The sequence below is a fragment of the Macrotis lagotis genome, chromosome 1 (genome assembly GCF_037893015.1).
Source record: "Macrotis lagotis isolate mMagLag1 chromosome 1, bilby.v1.9.chrom.fasta, whole genome shotgun sequence".
NCBI lineage: Eukaryota > Metazoa > Chordata > Mammalia > Peramelemorphia > Peramelidae > Macrotis > Macrotis lagotis.
The window spans coordinates 499,796,153-499,823,063 of record NC_133658.1 but is presented as its reverse complement, the minus strand read 5'-3'; the positions used below and the strand labels follow the sequence as shown (position 1 = coordinate 499,823,063).

The window sequence follows — 26,911 nt, the reverse complement described above, 5'->3', positions numbered from 1 at the left end:
ATGTATAATATTTTAAAATTTTTTATTTTTAATTTATAAAAAATAAGCATCTATAACATAATAAAATATATATGCATGAAACTGCAAGTCTTTTATGTACAACTTGCTATTTTAAACACACAACACACACATGCACGGGTGTGTGTGTGTGTGTGTGTGTGTGTGTGTGTGTGTGTGTTAGGGGCAGTTAGGTGGTGCAGTGGATAGAGCACTGGCCCTGTAGTCAGGAGGACCTGAGGTCAAATGTGACCTCAGACAATTAATAATTACCTAGCTGTGTGACCTTGGGCAAGTCACTTAACCCCATTGCCTTACCAAATATATATATAATATATAAATATAATTATCATGAAATTTTCTTTTCCTTTCTTTGTTCTCCCCCTGTTCTAGAGATGGTTACCATTAGATACAAATATATATATTTTATATATATATATATATCTATATGTATAACTTTTCATATATAGATATAATGTAAGTCATTCTATCATACTTTTAACAATTCTTTGGTTACAGAATGATGTCCTTTATAGGTCCTTTGTAGTTAATTTGCATAATTAAAATAGTCCAAATGACTTAGCTGCTCAAAGTTCTTCTTAAAACAATATTGCTGTAACTACATACGATGTTCCCTTGGTGCTACTCACTTTGGATTTCATGTTGAGCAATTTTATTTTCTGAAAATGCTATTTTACTCCCTTCTGTATTGTTTAGGGTTTAGAAGTATGTTATTTTTTCTTTTCTATATTGAGATCTTTTTCCTAGGTCCTTGTAGAATTTGTTATTTCTCAATGTAATTGTTCATTTTAATTACTGTGTGCCTTGTAATTGAATGTATAAGGTTTCCTTGAAAGGTAATTAATGGATTCTTTCAATTGGTACTATATTTTCTACATGCAGCTGTTCTGGGAGGTCTTTTATTATACATTATAATGTTAAGGTTTTTTAATTTATCTTTTTTTCTGGAAGAACAAAGAATCAAGTGTCCTGTTTTTGAGGTCAATGTATTTGACTTGTATAAAAATTATTTGTTCCCTTAATATTGTTGCCTTTTGTTTCTCTTGTGTAAGATTTTCCTCCACTTTACTATTTTTGTAATACTAATTGAATCTTTTATTTCTGCTTTGAGGCTTATAAATTCTTTAACATTTGTTCACTCCTAAATTCTCCTACAGATTCCATTTTCCTTTTAAACAGTTCTGGAATTTTTTTTATTCGAAGCTCTTTTAAAATCATTCAAGTTTCTGTGTTTCATGAGGTATTGGGTTTATTTTTCTTTGATGATCTTACAATATTTGTTATTTGAGCTTTATAATCTCTTGAGGACTTAATACTCATCTTTTCTCCTAGTTTTATCATCTTGTTAATTTAACTACCCATGTTCTAGGTTTTTATTGAGTAGTCTTCCTTTTGAAATTTTTGGCATCTCTATAGTTTTCTTAATATTTCCACATAGCCTACTTTTTGATGAGTGTACCTTCAGGGTTTGTAATGAAAAACTTACTGAAATGTCTCTCCTGTTGAGGGATCATTGATTAGTATCCTTGCCCTCAGTAGTCTGATAGGAGGTGCAGAGAGAACTGTACTTAGCTAGGATTCCGTCTGTTTTCTTTCAGACATGATACAATACATTTATTCCTGTGTTCCACCTGTCCCAGTTTTTCTCTTTCTTTGGATGGAGTGAATAAGCACCTGATGTTTGTAAGGCTAGGGAAATATAATAAGAATATCTATATCTTAGGGAATCTTTTTCTGAAGGGTCATCCTAGGCATAAGGCAATATGCTTATTATTGCTACTCTTCACATAGTTGAAAAGAACCATTATCTGCTTATTGAATGGGAGGCAGGTGCCAGTGAAATATGCAAAGTCTTTTCAGCATGTGGATACCATGTGGCCCTTCATTAGTTAGTATTAGTGGACCCCTTTGAGAGAGAAGAGTCTGGTGGGGGACTGATATTGAATCAACTCATAAGGTTTCTGGATAATAGAACTTTTTCCTCTTTTGCATCCTATGAATTAATTGTTCTGTATCTGCTACATCATTCCTCTTTGAGAGTCCTTTTGAGAGGAACTTCCAGTCCTTCATTTTGCTCTACATATTAATTCTTTAACATTCTTTAAGAATCTTTACTACTTCAAACACTCTGACTCAGAACATTAAAAAACTATGCTCTCTTTATCCATTTTATATATTACTGTAATGACAGTTTAATAAATATATCAGTATGTGATTCAAAGAATCTTGAATAAAGTCAAAACATTTCAAGTCAAGTCAAAAAGCACCTATTAAATACTTACTATGTGTCATGAACTATGTTTAGTATTTGAGAAAAAAAGGTCAATAAATCAATAAATTCAAAATGTAGTACAAAAAAAGTTTCTTTCCGCTTTCAAATTGCCCACAGTTTAATGGAAGACAACATGCAACTAACGTTGAACCAATTATAATGCATACAGGATAAAAATAGATAATCAGTAGAGGGAAGGGATTAGCATTAGGAGGGAATTGTAAAGGTTTCTTGTAAATGGTGGATATTTAGCTGAGACCTGAAGAAAGCCAGGAAGCTAGATGGAAGAAATGAAGAGGGAGATAATTCCACGATGGGGGACAATAAATACAAATGTAGAGTTCAGAGATTGGAGTTGTTTGAGGAATAACAAGGAGGCAATATAACTGGGTATCAGAGTATTTTGAAAGGGGTGGTAGGGAGAAATAAAAGGAATAAGAATACTGGAAAGATGAGAAGAGGCTTGGTTATATAGGACTTTAAAAACCAAGCAGTAGAGTTTATATTTCGCCCTGGAGACAAAAAAGGCATCATAAGGGTTGATTGAATAAAGGAGTGATAACAATTTGACTGCTGAGTGGAAAATTGGAGTGGAGAAAAATTTGAGGTAAGGAAACAAAAGATCAGGCTGTTGCAATAGTCAAGAAATGAGGTGATAAGAGACTGCACTAGAGTGGCAGCAGTAGTAGAGGAAAGAAGAGGGAGTAAGAGATGAGGTGAAGGTAGAAACAACAGGACTTGGCAACTGATTGAATATGGAGTGGAAGAGGAGTCTAGGATGATGCCCAAGTTGTTTATAAGTCTGTATGACTGGAAGGGTGGTGATAGGTTGCAGAGTAATGGGAAAGTTAGGAAAAAGGGAGAAAGAGGAAAAATACTAAGTTCATTTTTGGACATGCTGAATGTAATACGTTATATAAGGTTTGAAATACTCAGGAACTAGAGATGAAAAAATAAATCTTAGAATCTTAGAATGCATGGAAGCTGATGAGATCAGCAAATGATACGAGAAGAGAAGAGCTCAGGACAGAATGTTAGGTGATACCTACAGGGTATGATATAGATGAAGATCCAGTTTTTGCTGGAAGAGTCAGATAGCAAGGAAAAACAGAAGAGATCAGTGTCACAAAAAAACCTAGAAGGAGAAGAGTATCAAGGAGAAGAGGCTGATTGACAGTGTCAAAAAGGTTGAGAATTTTTGAGATTAAGGCCATTAGATCTGGCAATTGAGAGATCATTGGTAACTTTGGAGAGAGCAGTTTCAATTGAGTGATGAGATTAAAGGCCAGACTTTAAAGAGTTAAGAAGAAAGGAAGTACCTTCTTGGTATTTTAAGTAGAAAAACCTTTAACAGTATTAGAGGATGCAAAGTTCAGTAAGGACAAAAATTAAGAAAAGATCACTGGATTTGACAATTCAGAAAGCACTTGTGACTTTGGAGAGGGTTGTTTTAGTTGATGAGATTGGAAGCCAGGAGAGGATTCAGAAATGGTGAAAGAAAAAAGACTGCAGGCAACAATTATAGATGATTTCATCAGGAAGTTTATTTGGGAAATGGAAGAAAGCTATAGGATGATAGGTAGTGAGAATTAACAGATCAAATAAAGGGGTGTTTTTTGCTTGTTTTAAGGTGGGAGCAATATGATAACCTATATGTAGGCAATAGAGGATCAACTAGTAATGAGATATTGCAGTTAAATGAAATGGTAAAGATAATAGAGTATGGAGTCCCAAAAATACAAGAAGAGAAATCAAGGCAGAGCTCTGAGCCAATAACCCTTTATTAAAGGAACCCAGTCCCCTTTAATAAATAGGACTTCATATCTTCTTTTTAATCAGAGATGTCCCCTGTTCCCAGGGTCTTACTTTTATGGTACTTGTTATCCAGACACACAGAAGAAGAAAAATAAAATTCAGAGACTTATTGCTTGCTCTAGATACTCCAGGAGGACTAGAAATGATGTCTCAGCATGGGTAGTCATAGATGGACAAAACAAGACATCTTTGCATACTCATAAGATGGGCCCTTCCTCATGATGGGCAAGAGATGGTGATCTGCAGATACAAAAATAAGTTGAAGAACTTTCCATATCATCAAGACATCCCACACTGGACATGTTCATGTTAATTAATCAAAAGAGAATCTAGAATCTATTATTCTCTTATCCATGTTGGTCTTTCTCCTCCAGGACAAAGAGTAGAAGTTCTCTAGTCAACATATTTGTGGTTAGGCAAGTGAACTTTACAAGTATCCTTAAAACTTTTAGTTTAAAGTAAACTTGTAGAAAGAATCTATTGTTTATAATTATCCCTAAATATAATGAATGTAAACCATGTATTACTAGATGTAATTCCTATACTAAAATTAGTATTGGCCAAGACTGGCCATTATATCACTATAATAACTACTCCTATGGAATAACAACCAATTAATACTAATTGGAGAAAAATATGAAAAATAGAGGTCTGATTAAAATTATCTATCTTAAGAGGAGTCAGTCTTATAGAGAACATGGAAAGAAATGAGAATTTCTTGTGGAAAAGAATGGTTATCTAGCATAAGTTCCATCTCTTCTCTTTTTTTTAGGTTTTTTTTGCAAGGCAAATGGGGTTAAGTGGCTTGCCCAAGGCCACACAGCTAGGTAATTATTAAGTGTCTGAGACCGGATCTGAACCCAGGTACTCCTGACTCCAAGGCCGGTACTTTATCCACTATGCCACCTAGCCACCCTAGTTCCATTTCTTCTTGAGAGAAAGTAGTGAAGAAGGAACTAGTGGTCAAAAGAATCAGAGTAATGTGAGATAAAGAGAGAAGAAAAGGGAACTCCAAATGAATAACTTCATTTTTTTCAGTTAAATATGAGATAGTAGAGGAGGTAAACCGTGGGATTATTTGAGGAGAGTTCTTCCTCGCTTTCTTTTCTTGAAGATTGAGTGTTTTGGGACTCCCTACTCAAATATCTTTACCATTTCATTTAACTTTAACATCTCCTTACTAGTTGATCCTCTACTGCCTATAAATAGGGTATCATATCACTCCCATCTTAAAACAGGCAAAAAAACATGCCTTTATTTGATCTGTTAATTGACTGGTTTAGAAAAGCTTCTTTAAGTGGGATGGTGAAGTGATGAGGGATGTGTAAAAAGATTACTGCAGTGAAGACTTAGTTGATAATATGTAGTTGTAGTGGACCCAGCCTCAATAGGGTTTTTTTAATTTTTCTTGCAATCAGCACATGTGAATAGGAGTTTAAGCAGTAGACAGTGAGAAATATCTGAGGTTGGGACTTGGTAGGGGCGGGTCAGTTGACAAAATTAGGGTCAATATGGGGAAGGGAGGACAATATAGACAGGAAAAGGGTGAAAATCTGGCAAAGAACTGAGGGTGGATAAATCAGAGGTGACAGTAAAGAAAAAGAATAGAATTAGAGGATGCTAGGCAGAAAAAGAAATGGAAGGGCAACAATGATTAGATAAAGGAATTTCAGGTTTCATAAACCTGGTAGTGAAACAGTAATCTGGTGATGGTATGACCATTTTTGTGAGTAGCTGAGTTGGACTGAAGTAGTAGGTCTTGGAAAATGAGTAAATTGAGGAACTAACAGGTTAGAATATATGAAAGAATATCAATATTGAAGTTCCTAGTCATACATGGAGAGAAGAAGACAATGAGCCAAGCACTGGACTAGTTAATGAATAAAGGAGTTTTCTAGGAGTTGTTAGATAACAGCTACCAGAATCCTAGTTGGGTGATTGAATAACCCCCAAAGTGGAGAGATGATGGTGACAGGATACCCTGGAAGTGGCACCAGGGAGCAAAGAGTATTCCAGTTCCTTATAAGTAGTGACTTGTCAGGGGATGTGAGTGAAACTTCAGCCAGTAATGGAAAGGGTAATCAGAGATATTATATCATCAGGAAGGAGCCAGGTCTCCTTCCTATATAAGAAGATGGAAGGAGTAAAAAAGGAAAAATGATTTAACATGCAAACAAATTATGGAATAGGCATTCCAGAGAAAAGAGTGAAAGAGGTGGGATGGTGGAGGGTTTGAATTGAGGGGGATGAAAATAAGGGAATGATCAATGGGGGATTGCCAACAAGATTTGAGCAATAGGATGGGGAGGATTTAATGGGGTGGGAAAGTGTTAATAATTGAGGAATAAGTTCAAATGTATTATAATAGCTAGGGATTTGGCCATTTTACCTGGAATGTGGAAGTATGGGAGGTATACTTCCTGGGGAAAAGCAGCCAATATGGAGGTTGCTGGAGAAGGTGATAGCAATTCAATAGAATAGCTGTCCTATGAATCCCTCCTTCTCCAGCAACAAATTAATAGCTCCTGAATGCTATTTTGGCATGTCATATATGTGAAAATCACTAGTATAGTGAGTTCCCTGTGAAAGGACAAATCCAGGTAGAAACTGGAAGACCAATTATCTGGGATCCTGTAAAGGGGATTCATTCATTGACAAGGAACTTGAACTAGATAAGTTCCCAGTTCCTTTACAGTCTTAGAATTGTGTCATTTAAAAATAATTAATTAATAATTTTATTACAATTTATCACTACTAAATGATAACCTTATCAACTTTATTAATAATTGTTAACTAACAATTGTTAATTGGTTAATATGACTAGTATTTTTATCTTTTTCCTGAATATTTGCCATTTATTTTTATCCTCAAAATATTTCAGGAATGTAAAAATAGTCATTATTACAAAGGTGAGAAAACTAAAACACCCAGGGGCAGCTAGGTGGCGTAGTGGATAAAGCACCAGTCCTGGAGTCAGGAGTACCTGGGTTCAAATCCGGTCTCAGACACTTAATAATTACCTAGCTGTGTGGCCTTGGGCAAGCCACTTAACCCCATTGCCTTGCAAAAACTAAAAAGAAAAAAAAACTAAAACTAAAACACCCAGTGGTTGATAGTTATCTAGGGTAACTTAGCTAGTCATATATATATATACATATATACATATATATATATATATATATAATCTTGGATATATATATATATCCAAGATTATAATCCAGATCTAATTAATTTCACAATTATGTATAACAAGTACAAGTTCCTGTAAAAACTGAATTCAAAAGATCTTGAAAGCAGAGAAAGAGTAAACAACGTCAGGTTAATGAGAAGGCACTATCCATTCAGTTTGTCGGCTCCAAATCAGTCCCTACCTTTGTCCCCAAATATTAATTCTTCTCTCCTTCCTTTGAATCTTTAAGACTTATTGTATCAGTATCCTCTTAAAATTCAGAAACTCCTGAATATAAATAAATAAATGTACATAGAAATGGAAATTTAGACATGGTGGGGGGGACTTCAGATATCTTCTCCAATTCCTTTATTTTTACATGTAAGAAAACTGAGACCCAGAGAAAAAATATATGAGCATGCTCAGAGTAACCACACTCCATAGCCATTTTTCTGTAGGCTGCTTCTCCTGGAAATTGCAAAATATAATAATTAATTTATCATAACACTTCACTTGAAGCTGTTGCCTGTATATTTATTTTTGAGGTCATGATTTGACTTAGCTTAAAGCCTAGAAACAAAGTAATAACAAAACCTGGATTATCCCTTCAGGTAACTGTTTGCTGGACTTACCAAGAAAGCAGATCCTGGGCCCTGAAGAGCTCCCAGGACAGACATATGATGCTCTCCATCAATGCAAGCTGGCTTTTGGGCCTGAGTACACAGTATGTCCTGGCATGGATGTCTGTGTTCGCCTGTGGTGTGCAGTTGTTCGACAGGGCCAAATGGTGTGTCTGACCAAGAAGCTGCCAGCTGTGGAGGGGACGCCATGTGGGAAAGGAAGGATTTGCCTTCAGGGCAAGTGCGTCGACAAAACCAAGAAAAAATATTATTTGGTACATTATTTCTATATTGTACAACATCCAGAAATTCAAATATGATGGTGATTTATTTGCTAGGACTATCATAAGAAATCTTCAAAAATATTCAGTGAAGAAAGGGTTTTCAATTTGGAAATTTGTATTCTATCTCCAACTACTCATTTTAACCATAGTGCTCATTTATTATATGCATAATGCCTAGTATAGTATCTTGAAATAGAGTTCCATAGCAAATGCTAGATGAATAAAATCAACTACTGGGGGGAAATGGGTTAGGCAATTAGTATTACATGGAAACCTGTGCTGTGGATACTTCAGCATTCTGATATCATTAGCATTTCAAATGGAAGATACTCTAAGTGTCTTAAAATCCAGTTCCCTAATTTTAAAAATGAAGTAATTGATTGAGCTCTTGAGAAGTTAAATGACTTGCCCTGGGTCACACAAATTAGAGGCAGACTAAAAGTCAAATACAGAACAGAACTAAATTCATTGAGGATACTATAACAGAGCTACCACTAATCATAATCACAGAATGTTAAAGTTAAAATGAAGTCGTCTATTCCAATTCCCCTCATTTTAAAAATTAAGAGACTGAGACCCAGAGGAAAGAGATGATATGTCCAGGATCATACAGCAGACAAGGACTCAAATCTAGTGCTTTTCTTCGTATAAAAAATTATACCTCTTTACAAATCATGTTAGTACCAGTGTAGGTGATCTTGTTTATTTTTTTCCAAGTAGTGATTTGCCCTTACCACAGAGTCTAGGTTAGAGGTTTTTGTTTAACCTGTGGCTCATAAACCCCTTAGGGGCCCATAAATAGATTTCAAGAACTGTGTGAACTTGAATAGAAACAAAAATGTGTATTTTCACTAACTAAAGGCATTTTTTCCCCATTATGAATATAGGCCACAAAAGATACTTAGAAGGGACCTATAAGCTTAACCAGATTTCTAGAAGTATCCCTGATTCTAAAACTCTAGACACCTTGTCTAGAGATTCTCAACAATTCCTAATTTCAGACCTAGCACTTGCAATCCTTGTTTGCAGGAATGGAGCAAAATATTCTATCTCTCAATTCTAAGCCTTTTTAGATCCTCAGCATAGCAAGATAGGAGCATCATGTTTTGTTTTTCATTTTTTATTTTATTTTATGGGGCAGTCATACAAGTTCCACAAATGCCCTTCGTAACAGTATTTAGCAACACTGAATTGTTTTGATAGTTGTTACAAATCTTCCACAAAATTCACTAACCAAAGGCATTTTGGACCATTATCAGACTTTGTTATCGGAAAAAAGAAAATCTAAACTATTACATGGGGACTCTTTCTTTTCTGAAAGCCTTCACAGTTTTGTCTGTATTTTTTTTACTATGAAATGTCCTATACTTATGATACATCTCATACATAGATTATGAGAGTAGGACATATCTTACTGAGAGAATGTTATAAGAACAGTCTGTCGATATACCAATTGTTGTCATTCAAAAAAGCTGGCCAAATGTGGAGAGGCTCAATTTTAGCCAATTGATTATCAGAACAAATGCTCAAGATGAAGGGACTTTAATCTGTTATAGTTGTGATGATATTCATACTGATGAAATTACTGATTTTTCAATATATCGCTATGCAAGTAGACATTGTATTCTTTCCAGGGAAGCTTCAGTTTCTTCACTGTCCTCAGTTCTAATATTCTGTAATTATGAATGGATGTATGATTCAAAAGGAAAAGTAGCATAATGTAGTAGAAAGAACATCTAACTTAGCACCTGGAGAGACATGGACCCAATCCCTGACAGGCAGTGTGCTCTAGTTCAGTGGCTGTGGGTAGCAGCATTTTTGATTCAGTAACCCTAAATGTGAAATGGGGACAATAATTATATAAAGATATATAAACATATATATATGTATATATAGAGATACATACACTGATATACCTTAATGTATATTTCTTAGAAGGTTATGTGAATAAAATGAAGTCATATATTTAAAATGCTTTGCATCTAAAAGTTAATATTGTGAAATAATTTTTGGACCTAATTATCAGATTCTTTAGATTTTCCTGCTACAGAGTTATCAACAGCAGAACTTTACATACAGCTGTAAGATAGAAAATTTGTTAAGAGAAAAAAAAATCATTAATTGTAAAAGAATAGTAGTCCACAAGGTAATAGTAGATAAAAAGATGGCTCTGAGACTGTTCTGTTTTAAAAATACCATAATAAAATCTATAGGTAGAAGGATATTCTGTGGCTACTATGAAGTGATGCCTTCCTTTTACTGGCACTTAGATAATATAAACCATTTGGATCCTACTGTTCTAGGAAAGGATCAAGTAACTGGTTAGTTAAATCTGTGTATAATGGTTACATCCATTTTGGACTCTGCAGTCTCTGCAACATCTCATAGTTTGACATGGTGAAGTGATATGGTAGAAAGCAAAAAGAATTTGAAGTCCTTAAATCTATTTGAATCCTGGCCTGGTTACTCACTATCTGTGTGACCTTAAATATATGACTAGCCCTGTTCTGGCCTTGACTTCCCTATCAGTAGAGGGAGATAAGATTACTAGATGACCCTATGAATACAATGAAAACTAAAATCTGAACAGTAATTTCCAAATATAATCCCAAGGATATTACAAATTTTAGCAAGATTTTTATTCCCATTTGAAACATCTTCCATTTTGCATTTCAGACATCAAACCATGGCAACTGGGGTTCCTGGGGTTCCTGGGGTCAATGTTCTCGTTCATGTGGGGGAGGAGTTCAATTTGCTTTTCGCCACTGTAATAACCCAGCACCTAGAAACAATGGGCGATACTGTACTGGAAAGAGAGCCATCTATCGTTCCTGCAGCATCACAGCGTGTCCAACATATGGTATGTTCCTTAATATTTGTCTTGGATTCTTATTTTAACATTTGTAGACATTAGCAGACAGAGATTCATCTTTTAGGTCACTGTGATAAGAAATTACTAATTTTGATGGCATCACCTTAGGAAAATGGTGGAAGTGAAAGTGTAGTTCAAGGGAAAGTTATTGTAGGCATTCCCTAGAATCCCTGGTTTCTACAGTATTCAAATAATTGAGACATATAGAAAAATAATTTAGTAATAATAAATTTAGTAATAATAAAAATTCAACAACATGGTATTGATGGTGATGATGATGATGATGATGATGATGATGATGATGATGATGATAACCAAAGTTCTGGGAGAAAACAAACTGATTCTTAGCACTAAGTAAAATATAGGAATATTTAGAAAGGAGAGAAAGAACAAAATCAGGGATGATTTTTGCATCTTGCCCTTGAAGCAAAATCTCCAAATGATCTAAGACTGAAACAATAGAAAATTCCCAATGTGTTGGCACTTACAGTAAATATAGATATAGATCTGAATGCTAGGATGCTTGTTTTCTAGCTAAAGCCTTTCGTCAGGAACAATGTGAAGCTAAAAATGGATTTCAGTCAGATATAAAAGGAATCAAGACATTTGTGGAGTGGGTCCCCAAATATGCTGGAGTTCTGCCTGCAGATGTGTGTAAGCTGACATGTCGAGCCAAAGGAACAGGCTACTATGTGGTATTTTCCCCAAAGGTAATTATATTTACTTATTCTTTTGTGTAAATTGTTTGGCAGTATAAACCCTGTGACAGAAAGAATGGCTGGGTGCTACTTGAATTTTACAATAGCAACTATTTCAAACCAAACAGAATACCTTATTTAGGGTTATTAGGTAATTAAACATTTTTATTAAGGAATATGTAAAGAAGATAAAGCTAACTATTTCCCAAGGATTTTCATAGTAAATAATGCAAAACAGTCTTTTTTCCTTGATATATTATTAAGTGCTACTAATTATTATATATTTCCCTAAGAAATGATCTTTTCTTGTTTTTATTTGTCTTCACCCCTATAACCTTTCACCAAATATATCATATAATGTTGGATGTATAATATATAATATAAATAAAATAATATAAAATATATTTTTAGAAAGGGTTACACATAGAAAAAAGAGAATTAAGGACTTTAGTTCTCCCATTAAGATTTCTAGTTTTATAAAACTTATCTTGAATCTCCCAACAAAATGTCTACAATAATTTAGTCTATCTTTAGGGACTATATGCTTTGACTACAAGTTTTCAGGTATCCTTCCAAAAAATTAAAATTACAAAGCAGAAATTACAGGTATCATGTATTTGTATTGGAAAGAGAGCCTTCTATTGTTCCTGCAGCATCACAGTATGTCCCATAATACTTGTCTTGGATTCTTACTTTAACAGTTGTAGACATTAGCAGAATGTAGAATTAGGGATTTATCTTATCAGTAACCATCTTATAGGTCACTATGATCTGCAACTTTAGAGAGATTATTCCTTTTGATGACATCATTAATGTATTCCCAGTTACCTAAATGAAGGATGGAGTTAAATGTAATTCAGTCTGTATTCAGGGGAAGTTTTATGACACCATGAAAACATCATTAAGGGCTTTATTACTAATTCTCCTTCTCTTTTCTTTATCTCTTTCTCCTTAAGAAAAATGAGAATAAATAAATATTAAATAAATAAATAAATAAATAAATGAAAAAGAAGCAGCTTTTCACAGCTGTTAAGATGCTAGATGTAGGGCAGCTAGGTAACACAGTGGATAGAGCACTAACCCTGGAGTCAGGAGTACCTGAGTTCAAGTCTGACCTCAGACGCTTAATAATTACCTAGCTGTGTGACCTTGGGCAAGTCACTCCCCCTATTGTCTTGCAAAAAAACAAAGAAAGAAAGAAAGAAAAAAGTACTAGATCAGGGGTAGCCAGATGGCACAGTGGATAGAGCACCAGCCCTAGAGTCAGGAAGTTCAAATCCGGCCTCAGACACTTAATAATTACCTAGCTGTGTGGCCTTGGGCAAGCCACTTAACCCCATTTGCCTTGTAAAAACATAAAAAAATGGGGCTTGAACTCAGGTACAACTGATTTTATCCATTTTATAATATTGAAAATTATAATATTTTTATCTGTAAAAAAATCTAAACCATAAAAAGGAATATTAGATTGTTCTAAAGTTTAACCAAGTTTTTCTAACAATAAAAAAGATATATGCTTATTCTTAAATTTAAAGTTATAAAGGATTTATGACCTTTTGAAGTAGTTGTGTTATAGCATACATATGTCATATAAAATATAGGAATACATCAAAAATACATAGTATAACTGTGTGGGAATGCCCTCCACCAAACTCAGATTACAATCTATCATTTAGCAGATAAATGTTAGAATTGGCTATAATTCAGAGATAAATGTTGGAATTGCCTATGGTTCATATGGCCATGAATTTATGGCCACTAAATGTTAGATTTGTGGTTAAAATTCACTTTTTTTATGACTGCAATAGTAATCTTTTTTTTAAGGTTTACGCAAGGCATTGGGGTTAAATGACTTGCCCAAGATCACACAACTAGTAAGTATCAAGTGTCTGAGGCCGGATTTGAACTTCCTGACTCTAGGGCTGGTGCTCTATCCACTGTGCCATCTGGCTGCCCCTGATCTAGTACTTCTTTCTTTCTTTCTTTCTTTCTTTCTTTCTTTCTTTCTTTCTTTCTTTCTTTCTTTCTTGCAAGGCGATGGGGGAGAGTGACTTGCCCAAGGTCACACAGCTAGGTAATTATTAATTTCTGCTCTAGAAGGAAGGAGCTTCTAACCTAAGAGTAGGATCAAGGGATGGCTAGGTGGTGCAGTGGATAGAGCACCAGTCCTGGAGTCAGGAGTACCTGAGTTCAAATCCAGCCTCAGACACTTAAAGATTACCTAGCTGTGTGACCTTGGGCAAGCCGCTTTTTGCCTTGCAAAATTTTTTTTTAAAAAAGTAGGATCATATCTTTATAGGGTCAAACCAAAACAACCAAACAAATAAGTACGTCATAGGAATATCTATGAAAATCTGTTCCAAAGTGTTTTATCTTCTAAATGGTAAATAATCTAAGGGAGCTAAATTAGTTACACCCAATCAAATTTTCTTCAATTTTAAATTGAATTTTAAAATTCTCTGTGTCTTTTTGGGTCCCTTTCTCTGTTCCGATATATATACATACATACATACATACATATATATATATACATATATATATATGTGTATATATATATATATATATATATAGAGAGAGAGAGAGAGAGAGAACCACTGTTTCACAGGTTCATGAATCAAGCAAAAAATAAGTGAGAATTATTAGACAACGTTGCCAATATTCCCTAAAGTAAATTCTCCTGAGTCCATTGGTCATCACAATTAGACTGTCTTTTAACTTGCTTCCTCAGACTGACCAAGAATGTCTCCATCTGTTCATCTCCATTGAGATTTGAGACCATTCAGTAGATAATAGCTAAATCCTTCTAAGTTGAGATCTTCATTTTAACTTTGAGATGATTAGTCATAAATTAATAATAACAATACAGTACCATTTCAGGGTTTGTAGTGGCACCAGAGATATGCAGGAACCAATTCAAACATGTTGCAGTCAGTTATTAAACATTTACTAGCACATCTTGCTAATGCTCCCTCCTATACAACATCTAGCTGCTAAACAGTATTTTCCACCACTTACTAAAGCAAGTTTCACAGTGATCACAATGGAAGAGAAAATATTAATTTTGGAAAGGGTGACCTGTGGATCATTTTATAAATAAGATTTCTAGATTTACAAACTAAAGGTTTGCCTGGAATTGCCTACCAAAATGCCAACAACCATTTAGTTCATTGCTTTTGTGAATGCTATGCTTTAATGGCACACCATCCTTCTAAGCAAACTTTTTAAAATGATGAAGTAGAAATTATTGGTGTACCAAGTAAACCAAGTGATTGAAATTCTAAATTAATTTGTTCTTAATTATCTAGGTGAAGGATGGAACTGAATGTAGACCATACAGTAATTCAATCTGTGTTCAAGGGAAGTGTGTGAGAACTGGTTGTGACAACATTATTGGTTCAAAGCTCCAATACGATAAGTGTGGTGTATGTGGAGGAGATAATTCCAGCTGTACAAAAGTCATGGGAACATTTAATAAAAGAAGGTAATATGATAATGCAGATATTCCTTATTATAATTAAGCTTTATATTCAAAATGTTAAATTTTCAAATGAATATAGTGAGTAATATTTTTATTTAGGTTTATGTATGAAATATGAAACATTAGAGGTTAGGTGGCAACATATTATGTTTTCATAATAACAAATTGTAAATATGAAGACAATAAGAGGTGCAAAGATCTGAAAGCTGTAAATATGAAGTCATACAATCTTCAGGCAATAAGGGATGCTCTCTGGCCTTGAGGTCACAAATATAACTGCCTTCAAGTGTTGAATTCTTTAAGTTAGGAAAGTCTTTTGAATGCTCAGTAGTAAAAATAACTCAGCTTGTATAAATTATATGAGATCAATGATCTCATATCCTTAAAATAAACATAATCTCTAATAGATGCCTTCTAGGTCTCACTTTCTATGATTCAATATTGTTCTACATTATAATGGAAATACAGTACAAGGTACTTTCTTGATAAAATTTTTCAGCTCAATATTTTTAGAGGTATGTTTTATTTTATATTTTGAGCAAAATATTTATTGACATAATGAGAGTTAACAGAAAAATTGATATTTTAATGAACCTGTAATATCATTAATGTGAACATTTTCTCAATTGCTCATTTTATCATGACCTATTACCTTCATAATTGATGCAGTTCTTATCCATCCCAATTTCCATATGCCAAACTCTATTTTTAAGGCTTTTGTACATTTTTAGGTTTTTGTGCATTTTCTTAATGACATCCTTTAGGCTAAATATTGTCATTACTAAGTCATCTTACAATATTGGTAATATTAGGGAGGTTATGGTATGATCTTAAAATTTTATGATAGCTTCTCTACTTTTTTTAGGGTTTGTTTTTTTGCAAGGCAAATGGGGTTAAGTGACTTGCCCAAGGTAATTATTAAGTGTCTGGGGCCGGATTTGAACTCAGGTACTCTTGACTCCAGAGCCAGTGCTCTATCCACTGTGCCACCTAGCTGCTCCTAGCTTCTCTACTTTTGCTGATATATGGGGAACTATTATATACATATACATACATATATATATATATATATATATATATATATATATATATATATATACATTTCTTTATGCAGTATTTCAAATGTCCCCAAAGTATTCAATATGAATCCCCAGTTATGCAATTTGACCCAATCACATGATATGTGACTTATTATATACGAGTGGTGATTTGATGCTTCATTTTAGAATATGACTGTACAAAGCAATATCACCCATGTGTTAGCACTTCATAGTTACATAAGAATTGCCAGTGTTCATTACTCTGTGGCTTGTTTTTATGTACACAGAAAGCTAAGTTACCAACTTTATCAAAACATTTTTAATAAGAATCACTAACTAAATCCTTCTACATATGGTCTAGGCTAGAGCTTTCATACTAAATTCTTAAAAATGTTTTTTTTTTAACAAATTTCCATGTAAGGTAAAATTTTACATAAAATGTGTTTTGCTTAATAGTGATTAAGTTTCACTCTACTTGGGTCAGGTTAGTATGACAAATTAATGTTCCCCACACATAATATGTCAAAATAGTCTTCATAAGGTAAAGTCACACTTCTACTTAAAAAAAGTAAGTAGTTTCCAAATACATACAGAGTAAACTATAAACTTTCAGTTTGGCATTAAAAACTCTCCATAATATGAGTTCAACATGTTTTTCAGTCTTGTGTTATAATATTCTCCTTCATAAAATTTACAATCCCATCAAACTGTGCTACAAGTTTTCCCAAATTCCTTGCAATATAGTAAACTCTAACAAATGTTTGTTAAATTAAATAAAAGATGTATTGCATCCACTATACTCACCTCTTACCTTTTAATTCACATGTATAACAGTGATACAGGTATGGTTCACATGGTATCCAGGTTACATTGAAAATGCTAAAATAGCATTAGCAATCTAGACTGCCTATATTATTTTCTGCAAGTCTCCAGAAAAATAATCAATATTCTTATTGGGCCACTAGTGCAGTTTATCCACTTTGACTTCCCCAAAGATATTTCCATTACCTGCCAGAAAGCATACAGACTGCAAACTCTTAGTCTCTTTTCCACCTCCAACATTTCAAATTCATACTGCTTTTTCTAGGGAATAGATGTTGATGTCAACAAAATTTCATAACAGGAAAAGAAATTGAGACTACCAAATAAAAATATGCATTGCTGAGGCTATGACAATAAAAGCTCTCTCATCACAACACTATTGCTATAACATAAAAGTTGGTATAAAAAATCTCTCTTGAGTTATCAAAGTTCATTTTATTTTATTTCATTAAATAATTGTGAAATACTTTCTTTATGCTAAGCACTGAAGATGAGAACTCTTAAAATAAGACAATTCCTTCCCTCAAAGAAATTTTACTCAGGGGAGGAGAATTAGGATTTATCCAAATACGCTGTTATCAGAAAATCTCTCCTTAATATTTCTGTAGAACTTTAACATTTATAAATATATATTCATAAAAACCATGCAAAGTACTTAGAACAAGTTTTATTATTCTTATTGGAGAAAGACACAAAAATCAGATGAGTTGGTCATAGTCACATAGCTAAGTATTAGTAGAGAAAGTATTTAAACTCAGGTTTTCTGAGCATAGGTCCATTATTTTTTCCATATAGTCTCATTGTTATTCCAATATGATGGACCTTAAGAAAGGAAGCATAGCTAAGAAAAATATACTAAAAGTAAAAATAAGACATATATAGCATTTTCTAAACTGTTGCTATTTTGATAGCTTATAGCAAAATGAGGAGTAGATTAATACATTTTACGACTGCATGTCATGCCTGTTATATTGACAGTATTGCCTTCTGACAAAATAAAGGCCTGTAAGTTGAGGTAAGCTTTGTTCTCATATTTTTATAGCTGTGATTTGGAGAAAGACATTTCATCTACTTATATCTTTGTTTATTCATCTAGAAAATAGGGAGGTTCATCTCTATTTACTTTCCAGAAATTACTCATGAAATTGTAAGAATGAATCTTTATAGGTTTTTTTAGGTTTCACAAGGAAAAGTAGAACTACATATGATATTTTTGTATATTGTCATGTCATTTGATATTTCAAAGTATTTGTGATTTTGTTAGTGTATCTATTCCCTCAACAGATGATTTCATGAATTGCTGTACAAAAAAAAATTCATCATATCCTGGCCACCTTTCTGGTGATGAGACACTTCAGTCTTAGCTAGACTAATTCTCAGATACCTGTCTTAGTCTGTTTCAATACCTTATTCAAAGGCATTCCAGGTTTGTAGGATCTGACAGAATTTTTATATTGACATGATATTTAAGAACCATGGGTCACAGATTCACCATAATGAGTAAAATTGAATGTTTTTTTATAAGCAAAAGACAATATAATAATGGAGCATATTCTAACTAATATTTTATTGAATTGAGAAAATTTTAAGAGAAACAGTCTGATTTTACAGAAAAACATGATGGATAGAGTGGATAGAGTTGTTTCAGAAACTAGACCATATGGCCATGTCCTATGGTTGTGTGACCATAAGTAGGTTTTGTAAAGTCTAAAAATATATATTTCATGACAAGTGCCAATCTGCATTGGTAAAGGAAATTCTTCACAGAGAGGTCTCTAAAACAACAAAACACCAATCCTTGTCTCTTCTGGCTTTATAGAAATTTACTTTAAAGAAAGCTAAGCTGGTATTGTGCAAAGAGTGCTGCCCAGGAATGGAGGGGAGAGGGAGGGGGAAAGGAATGGGTGGGGATTTTCCCCCTATATCTGAATTCAAATCCTAACTCTGCTACTTGGGAATTTTAGATGAAATTTTCAGTCTTTGAGCTCTTTGAGCCTCTCAATTTCCTAAAGGTTAGACTGTGACTCTTTCCTATATATCATGACAAAATTGAAATGTAATACCAATTTGTTTGATCAGTTACTTACCTATTCTGTTTCCTTCTCTCTGTTTCTGTCCCTCCCTCTTTACCTCCATCTCTCTCTCTCTCTCTCTCTCTCTCTCTCTCTCTCTCTCTCTCTCTCTCTCTCTCTCTCTTTCTCTCTGTTTGATATCTCTGTATATCTCTATCACTCTTTGTCTCTTAGTAAGGGTTACACAGATGTAGTGAGGATACCTGAAGGTGCCACCCACATCAAAGTTCGACAATTCAAGGCAAAAGACCAGAACAGATTTACTGCTTACTTAGCCCTGAAAAAGAAAAATGGTGAGTACTTAATCAATGGAAAGTATATGATATCTACATCAGAGACTATTATTGACATCAATGGGACTGTCATGAACTACAGTGGTTGGAGCCACAAGGATGACTTCTTGCATGGGATGGGATATTCAGCTACAAAAGAGATTCTTATAGTTCAAATTCTTGCAACAGACCCAAGCAAAACAGTAGATGTCCGCTATAGCTTCTTTGTTCCCAAAAAGTCAACATCCAAATCAAACTCAATCAGTCATTATGGAAACAATAAAATGGGACCACAGACTTCACAATGGGTTACAGGCCCATGGCTTTCCTGTTCTACAACATGTGACACAGGCTGGCACACCAGGACTGTGCAATGCCAGGATGGACACAGAAAATTAGCACAAGGATGTATACTGTCTCAGAGGCCCTTAGCATTCAAGAAGTGTTTCCTAAAGAAATGTTAACATGAAGTTTTGATTCTGTTTAGAAAAATAATTGAACATGTCAGCCTTGCCTTGGGTGGAAAAATATGAACTTCACTGTAATTACTTTTATAATTCAAATCATGGACAGAATCTGTTTTTTAAACCTTAGAATATGACAAAGAAAGTCTTGAAAATTGTTATAAACCCTCTAGTCTAAAAGGAATAGAAAAATGAATGAATGTGAGCTCATATGGTATTTGAAGAGTATAAACCTATTTCCCATTTATCACCTACCTCTTAAAGAATGCCTTTTAAGACATCATCATAATTTTCAATTATGATTTATTTTTGCTGTTTGTAAATACATATTTTTATATAACTTGGTTCTATTAAAATTATTCATTCTATATATAAAGTGATTGACCAAAGTAGGTCTGCAGCTGTTTTCAGTTTTTCCCATTTTCCAGAAAAAGCTGTGGATATTTTACTGGAAAAATATTTTTTCTGTTGATAATAGACAAGATATTTTTAAAAGACATACTATGACATAATAATTTTAAAAATTCTTGAGCAGAGATTACCAGAATCCTTATAAACATATAAAAAGACTTTCTTATCTGATATATGAGTACCTGTATTTTTCAGGTTACCAGCCAAATTAATTAGAACATCTTTTATATGTATATATGTATGTAAGTCCATAGAATTTGGATTTTTTTTAAAACTTCAGAGGGAAGGGAACTTGAAATTTAACATTTAGGAAAAAAATCAAATATTTTACAGTATTGTCAATTGAATATTCTTGATTGTTTTCTTCCTGTGGTTTGCTAGTGAAATCTAAAGTTTCATGTGCTTAAAAGTAGCTATTAGAGAGGCTATATTTTCCTTAATAGGTAAAGACACCCAACAAATAGGAATGTATCTCTACTTATCCTAGAATCTTTTTTATCAGAAATTATGTAATGTGATGGTTGTTCATTTTGTTTTGTTAAAAACAATATTATATAAGTAATTAATCTTTTGATTACCTTATATTTTTTGTTTTATTAAAAATAGTAGTTCTCACTCAGAAATTAACTACATCCAGATGTGGTTGCCATCAATGTCAATAAGATTTTTTTCCTTGTAGAGGTTAATAATTTATTTTTGAGAGAAATAATTGATATATTAAACATGCTTATATACTAAATATACTAAAGATTTTTTCCCAAATTAAAAAAAAAATGTTGAATTGGTATTATGCTAGAAAAAATCTTTGATATTAACCATATAAGACAGAATCTCTCCTCCCCAATCAAATTTTGGTTACATGAGTTTAAAGTCTAAAAATATGTAGACCATTATAATATTTACACTATTAATGTTATTTATATCATATTATAAATTTTTAAAGTATCATAGAGAACTAAACTTGGAGAAATTTCAGAGTATTCTTTTCTTATTCTTATGATAGCCATAACCACATATATTTGATGTTATAATACTGGTAGACATGATATAATTTATAGAAGGATAATCTGAATGTTTATGTATTGTATTTGCATAGAGCAAAGAATGCTTATAATCTATTGATTTAAATGGTTATTTGGGAGTATTTCACTTTAGAGATACTTAATATTTGGCAGAAGAAAGATAATTTTATTTGATATGGGTTATTCAACACATATCAATCCAGATTGTGACTTTCCCAATACAGATTATGGCTGCTGTGTTTAAATTCCTTATTTTAATTTGTCTTTTTGCTAGTCATTTTGTATGTTCCAGTTGCCTAGAGTGTTTTACTTCATTTGCATTGTATTTTAGCATTACACCTACTTTGTTATCCTGGCTGTCTTAGAGACCAATCGATATTATGTCCAATGTATTTATTCAAACCATTTTTCTTGATTTCCCTCTTATGTAACATAATTTCTTCACATGATCAAAACACATTGTACATGGTTCTATAAAAAAACAACTGAAGTTGTTCACTTATATAACCAAAACTCAAATTTCAACTAATTGTTCTGATACTTTGTAAATATATCCACAATTTACCATTTTGCACCATTTGATTGTGATCATGCTGAAGATAGATATTCACCATTGCATGCAAAAGAAGAATCTAAAGGAGGTGACCCCTGACAATTCTCAGCTTTTGATCCTATATACATGGCTTAGTTTCATTATGCCTGAAAAATTCTAGGGTCCTTGAAGTTCAGGGCTGCCACTTCCTAACAAACCTGAGTTTAGTCAGAATTATTGCATGCATTTGTGTTTCTCTGTGACGGAACCATAAAATACTTCAGATATAAAAAATAAGTGGTGCTTTTCATTTTCTTTCTGAGGAAGATATTCCTCTTGAATATTAAATTACAGTGTTAGTATTTATTATTCAAATGACATAGAGAATTAAAAACAAACAAACCACTATTTCTAACTGCTATATATATAAAGGACCCTGTTTCTTTTGTCCAAGCAGTATCTGCTGCTATTATTGATAGATGGGGTAGAATGACTTTTAGAATGTAAGAATGGAAAGACTGGGACTGGACAATGCAGTTCAGAGAAATGGATACTTCCATATCTCTAAAGCATAATGAGTATGTGTTGGGGAAAAGGACAGAAATTCAATCTTCTGAGGTCCCTTCTAGCTCTAGATCTATGGTCCTATAGATTTTATTTTTGTACTTAGAAGTGGAAGACAGCATATACTTTGAGAAAAGTGCTAGTTTTGGAGTCAGAGGACCTGAATTCAAATCCCTTCTTTGCTAGTTATAATTTTAAAAAATATCTCTATTTCTTCATATCTGTAAAATGGAAGAGTTTACAGGAGATGACCTTTAAGGCATCTTCTGATTCTGATCCTGCAATCCATGCCTTAATTTTCATTATGCCCTTAAAAAATTCTAGGGTCCCTAAAGCTTGGGGCAGCTTCCTCCTAACAAACTTGAGTTGAGTTGAAATGCCCAGGTTTGATGACAATGAAATTTCATCCACAAAATTTAGTAACTCCTAAAATTTCTTTCCTTATGAAGAAAAAAGAATAAGAGAAAATAGTTTCTTTTTCTGATTATAAAATAATGATTAAATTTAATTTTGCCTCTGTTTAAAAATACTTCATAGGAGAGTCTTAAGGATTTGGCAAATTCAAGTCCATTGTCCCTCTAGCTAAATAATTCTATCCCACTTATAAAAAAAAAGAATTCAATCCTAAAGATAAAAAAGAAATATTGCACTGAGAAAGAATTTACTGTTTTTTGCACCTGGTATGTGAACTTGTGTAATGAAATTATTTATTTTTATTTAATAAAAATGTCAAATTTTGCAAATTCTTATGTATTTTATACATATGTTATATGTATATATTATATATACATTCATATGTATATAACATATATATAATGTTTTGCTAGATATCCACCTTTTTAAAAAGTTATGCTTCCTATGTATATTGTGAAGTATATTTTTGTGAATTTGCACTGATTGCCTTGCATTTTTAATAGAAGAGCTCTCTTTGTGTTATTACACATATATACATATATATGTATTTGCATATATATTAAAATATCTATTTCTAAAGACAGGAAAAGCAATGTGATATAATTGAGATGTGGTCTTGAAGTCAAAAAGATTTTGTGTGACACTAGGCAAATTGTTGATATGCACTGTTAGAAAGATTTTCCAAACCAAGTTTTCTCTGATGAAGTCACAGGTCAAAAGAAAAATCAAAAAAAATTATACATGCATACACAAGTATATCGATACACACAGATATTCATATTCTGATGCTATGTCTTTCCTCTTTAAAGAAAGTTTACAATAGTATTCATCTCTTCTTTGCACATTATTGTCTTTTTAAGACAGAGTTTAGGGTTTTTCTCTTAAACTTTAGCTTTGGATACAATGTCTATGCACCAAATTTTATCTTTCCTTGATATGATTCAAGGAATTCATTTTACTTCAACAGACTTTAAATACTATGTTCAAAGTACTATTCCATGTAATAGGGCAGCTAGGTGACAGAGGATAGAGCCTTGGAGACAGAAGGATGGGAGTTCAAATTCAGTCTCAGACATTTGACACTAGCTGTGTGATCCTGGGCAAGTCACTTAACCCTGATTGCTTCCTGATTCATATCTGGCCACTGAACCCAGATCACTCTGGAGGAGAAAGTGAGACTGATGAACTCAGCACATCACACCCTCATTAAAATCTAATTAATGTGCTTGTCATGGCATCACCTCTCCAGATGTCATGGTCTTCTTTGAGAATAAATGACAAAGATCATTCCAGATAATAAGGGATAAAATTTAAGAAAGTTTTAGGAATTTTCCAGGTGGAGTTCAGGAATGTGCTCAAATCATACAGATTACTATAATTTAGGCAGTAAATGAATTGTCTAAGAGTGATGTATATCCATTATTGGTGGGGTAGGGTCCTGGTGATGGAAATGCCAGGAAGTGCTAATCTCAGTGATTAGCAATCAGAAACAATGGAATATACTTCCTAGATATGATGTCTGGATAGTGAGCCCTGTGGGTGTAATTTGTGTCTGATCAAAAAACAAAAACAAAAAATTGCAGTCGAATCAAAATTGGCAAATACATTCACACTAAGCCTTTGTTCATTAACAATGTTGATGTAATGGGCTAGCCAATAATAGCCTTCCAGTATTTTCTAGAAGTATTATACTAATTCTGTAGGCAGTTTTGTTAATTTTCTGTTTCCTCTCTAATTCCCATCTCCATAGAGCTTTGTAGTTTACATACCCTGAGAGTTAATTAATGAAAATAGAACAGTATTTCCCATTTTAGGAAGGAGGCATAAACCAAATCAGCTTTATGGATTCATGGCCACTTATACTTTTTATGACTTCATGACCATATTTATTAAGATGAATTACTTGTATGCCTAAGTAAGAGTCAACAAAATATTAATAACTACTTAGATGATTGCTATAGATATACTAGTATAAAAGTCATCATGGATGGGATATATATAGATAGAAACATGTAAAACTTTACTACTTTTCTAAAAATTTACCACCTAAAACTATGTTTACATTGCTCAAATTACTCTCCTGAAATGACCATTCAAATCAGTTAAAATAGTCTTTTTAAGAGCCCTACATTGTCATTCATTATGAAGATGATATCTCTATAATAATTTTTAAACAATTCTATCTAGCACCATGTCATTAGATTGTGTATCATACAATTAAGTAGATATGAGAAACTGACAGGAAATTAATTTGGAAACCAAAAAACAGTTTTGTAGAAATCTATATTCAATTGGGAGATTTCAGGAGTTAATATGATATAGTGTTAGGAATACTGAGCTACTTTCAATGTAGAACTCAGTAAGAATCTAGATATAAATTAATAACAATATATCATAAAAAGAGATCACAAAAAGACGAATTGTTTTACAATTCATTGATAACTAGCAACACAGTAGCAACAAAGCAAAACTGATGCTTGCAGCCTTGATCTTATGATTTCACTCTATGGAAAAGTCATGCTATACCCAAAACAAAGTGAACAAATATAAAAACCCAACCAATTATTTTGGTCCAATTCCATTACCCATGGTTATATAAGGTTCATTAGAATAAACAAAAAGTCCAAAACTGGGTTGGAAGACTTTTTAAAAAAAAGAAATCTTAAGGCACTATCTGACTTCTCCAATGACAACACACAAAATGTAGCATTTCAATGCATTTTAAGGCTGTGAGTCTTTGCATATGGGGGGGCATATATTTTATTCCTGATTCCTCAATGAAAGTAAATAGAATCGTTCTTGTTGATAAGAATGAATGTGAATATGAGACTATAAAAAATTTGAAAACATGATAATCAAAGTTCATTTTTTCAACTATGATTGGTACCCTTAAAGCTATCCTGGTATATGCATAGCTGAAGATTTTCTCCTATTAATTTAAAGAATGAAAAAATGCTGTTGTAGCTATACATTTTGATGAATGGAAAAATTCAGAGGATCAAATTGGAGAAGCAGAATAGTCAATGAATAAAATTTAAGTATTTATTCATGTATATTCCATATCACCTTTAAATGACAACAATGGATTTGTTGGCTTACTTTGTCTTCTGTCAGATTATAAAGCTAGATCTTAAATATATCTTTGTTCACAATATTTTTCACCAAAAAATTACAATATATTTCACGAGATTAAAAGAATTCCGACCTACTTTGGCAATACAATGTAGATTTAGAATTGAAATCAGTTATTTGTTTGACTGCAATTATATATGTTTATATGTATAACTACACACACACACACACACACACAAACACACATATATCCATACTCTCTATGAAAGGTTGTTTGTCAAGCATGGAAGAAAAGTTATTGGTCTATACTTTGAGAAATTATTATAAAATAATGCTTATATATTACAAAAATTACTTAGTGGAAATTATGTAAGTGTGTTATAATATACTTTGTCAATATCTAACCAAATAGAAAAAACATCAGGCTCAATTTGAATGATTTAAGCAATGAAATAAATTGTTATTTTATTTTTGTACCAAATTATACAGAATTATCAGAAAATCACCAGTCAAGAAACACAAAAAGATAGAGAGGAAAACAGATATCTTGAAAATAATTTGTACAGAAGAGTAAAAGATTGAAAACTTCCATTATTTTCTTTGAACAGTCATTTTAATAGTCCTTTCTACATTCAGAAGGTTAAATTTCTTTGTGTATTTATGATTTGTGTATTACAATTAATGTAAAAAAAGGAACACAACAACATTATTTGGAAAATTGAGGTACATAATTCTAAGTGGATTTTAAACTGTTTAAAACTATATTCCATATGAATAACTATTAAAACACTATCACATAGTTTGCATTTTACAACAATCAGTTTTTCAGGTAAAATCTATTTGAACTGAGCCATTCAAACATATTATTTTACCTTCTTCATTAAATTAGTGATTATTTTAATGATATATTATTTCACATCATGAAATTAAATACTTGGTACATATCAATTGCTACATACCTAGCTTACATGGAAATAATCAACATAAACTGTATATTAGG

General features: G+C 32.8%; 1 protein-coding gene across 2 annotated transcripts in view; it reads left to right on the top strand.

The window, feature by feature from the left end:
- Positions 1-26,139, top strand: part of ADAMTS5 (ADAM metallopeptidase with thrombospondin type 1 motif 5) — a 91,163-nt gene extending 65,024 nt beyond the window's left edge. For both annotated transcript variants that reach the window (XM_074213949.1, XM_074213950.1), the window contains 5 exons: positions 7,886-8,169; positions 10,855-11,038; positions 11,585-11,760; positions 15,054-15,229; positions 19,335-26,139. In XM_074213949.1, the coding sequence (XP_074070050.1) occupies positions 7,886-8,169; positions 10,855-11,038; positions 11,585-11,760; positions 15,054-15,229; positions 19,335-19,896 (1,382 nt within the window). In that variant the 3' untranslated portion in view covers positions 19,897-26,139. The remainder of the gene's footprint in view (positions 1-7,885; positions 8,170-10,854; positions 11,039-11,584; positions 11,761-15,053; positions 15,230-19,334) is intronic.
- Positions 26,140-26,911: the final 772 nt, after the last annotated feature.